We start from the raw sequence: 1,863 nt of genomic DNA, 5'->3' as shown, positions 1-1,863 counted from the left end.
ATCTTAGACACAAATGGCCACAGTTAGTTGTATTGTATTTCTGATGTCTGTCGTAATTATATTCGATATTACAATCGCTAAAATATTTCTGTAATTCTAGTGGTGGGGGTAAATTTCCAAAGCTATCGTAGTATTTAACTTGTTTACCGATTTTTTTATACGCTACCCAATGAGTTCCTCCCCCCTTCTCGATATCTAAATTAACTATGGCTGACTCTCTATGTTTATAATGTAAAGGCAACTTGTCTCTGGAAAATACTCCGATGAAATGAGGTATTTTCAACATGTAAACGTATTTTATAATCTCATAATCAAACAATGCTCTATCGGGTAGCGTAGCAATTAGTTTTTTGTCGGTTTTCTAGATTTCCGATTCACCGAACCACCTTTGTAAGGTGAGAGGTATAAGCCTTTTCCTTTTACGATTTTATAAGAACCTCCCTTGTATGGTGCGAGGTATAAACCCTTTCCTAAATGAATAGGGGTTTTTTTTATCAGATTTTAAATCATTCACTACTTTTACTATACTGCCGATACCGCCAGTTAGCGCCTCAATTCTGGTTCTAAACACCGCGTTATTGAGTAGTTTGAAGAAATCACGTTCAAACGCGTTGCCAGCCTTCTTCCTCATACTCGTATTTAAATTTATGTATTCAGCAAGCCACGCCGACTGTCGGAATTCCAACACCCTGTGAACCTATTATCAAGGTTAATTTCACGTAATTTAATTTCATGTATTATATATTACTTTTTCCACTACCAGTCCATTAGCAATGGCTTGCTTTAAATTTCTATAGTGAACTATATACCGCTCTTTCCGCTCCAACGTAGCCATTAACTTGTTTACTTTTGAGCCCGGTGGTACGGCATTCCGTGGTAGGAAGGGGAGATCGTTGTGCGCGTTATGCAGGTTATCGGGATAAGCGATATCGACCTCGTAGATACGTCCAACGTCGGATTTGTCAGTCATACCGTTCAACAGCTCTAGAGAGCGATTCAAATCCCCATCGTACCACTTGAACCCCCCGTAGGGCATGTACTCTTCCATGGCGTACCCGTACAAGTTGTTGCCTGCAAGAATAGGTTTAAAGTTAGTAATATAATTAATAATTGTATAAGCGTCGTATATATTTACAATCTTGGTAGACGAGCCACGACGATGGCTTCTCAGAATCATACCCGGGCGTTTTAGGATTGTTGGCTTGACAGTACCTTTCACTGGCCTGGACCAACCCCCCTCTGATCCCCTGTTCCACGAAAAGTACCATATCGTAATCGGTGAGTAACTCCAGTGAGACGCCCGTATACCTCAACATGGCGTCGAACGTGAACCCCGGCGCCGTATAATAATACACGGGATCGAGGTTGTACGTCGACATGCAGAGGTCACGGAAGTTCTCCATCACGTCGGTCAGAAGGAGAACATCCACCTTCAGGTACAAGTCACTGTAGTCACCGAGGATCGCGCAGTTGAAATGTTCCCACACCTCCGTCGCGTGCACGTAGTCCTCATCACTTACATGCTTCTCGGTCAATATACTGTAAAACTCGCGTTTTGGCGGCAGGGCGGTCTCATCGAGTCTAATGCCACGATAGGCATGGAGGGGCATAGCCGGGCACGGCCGCGATAGGCATGGTGGGGCATGGCACGCGCACGATAGGGAGGGCGGTGAAGACGGATTTACCGGATTTGCGGGGGATACAGAAGGAACTAAAACATACTACTATATACAATATACATATATATACATATTATTTTATAATATAATAATATTATTATTATATTTATAATGTTTTTATTTATATTTATTTTATTTATTTATTTATTTTTTTTATTTATTTCATTATTTTATTATTTTATTT

At 40.9% G+C, this 1,863-nt stretch overlaps 1 protein-coding gene across 1 annotated transcript; it reads right to left on the bottom strand.

The window, feature by feature from the left end:
* Positions 1–342: 342 nt before the first annotated feature.
* On the bottom strand, positions 343–1,610 carry LOC112601415. The gene is made up of 4 exons (XM_025349054.1): positions 1,136–1,610; positions 749–1,071; positions 529–697; positions 343–470 (listed from the first exon to the last, which is right to left on the bottom strand). The coding sequence occupies exons 1-4, from the start codon at positions 1,608–1,610 to the stop codon at positions 343–345; spliced, it is 1,095 nt and encodes a 364-aa protein (XP_025204839.1).
* Positions 1,611–1,863: the final 253 nt, after the last annotated feature.

The sequence above is a fragment of the Melanaphis sacchari genome, unplaced genomic scaffold, assembly GCF_002803265.2.
Source record: "Melanaphis sacchari strain LSU unplaced genomic scaffold, SCAv2.0 Contig77_pilon_pilon, whole genome shotgun sequence".
In the NCBI taxonomy this organism is placed as follows: Eukaryota; Metazoa; Arthropoda; class Insecta; order Hemiptera; family Aphididae; genus Melanaphis; species Melanaphis sacchari.
Note: the sequence above shows the minus strand (reverse complement) of the source record. Positions and strands in the feature narration are given on the sequence as shown.

Excerpts from the sequence above, each read along its gene's own strand:
- LOC112601415 (XM_025349054.1), bottom strand. The coding sequence starts at position 1,610 with ATGCCCCTCCATGCCTATCGTGGCATTAGACTCGATGAGACCGCCCTG. Across the intron at positions 1,072-1,135 it reads GTGGCTCGTCTACCAAGATT|GCAACAACTTGTACGGGTAC; the intron begins GTAAATATATAC and ends CTATTCTTGCAG. Across the intron at positions 471-528 it reads GCTAACTGGCGGTATCGGCA|GAAAGGGTTTATACCTCGCA; the intron begins GTATAGTAAAAG and ends CTATTCATTTAG.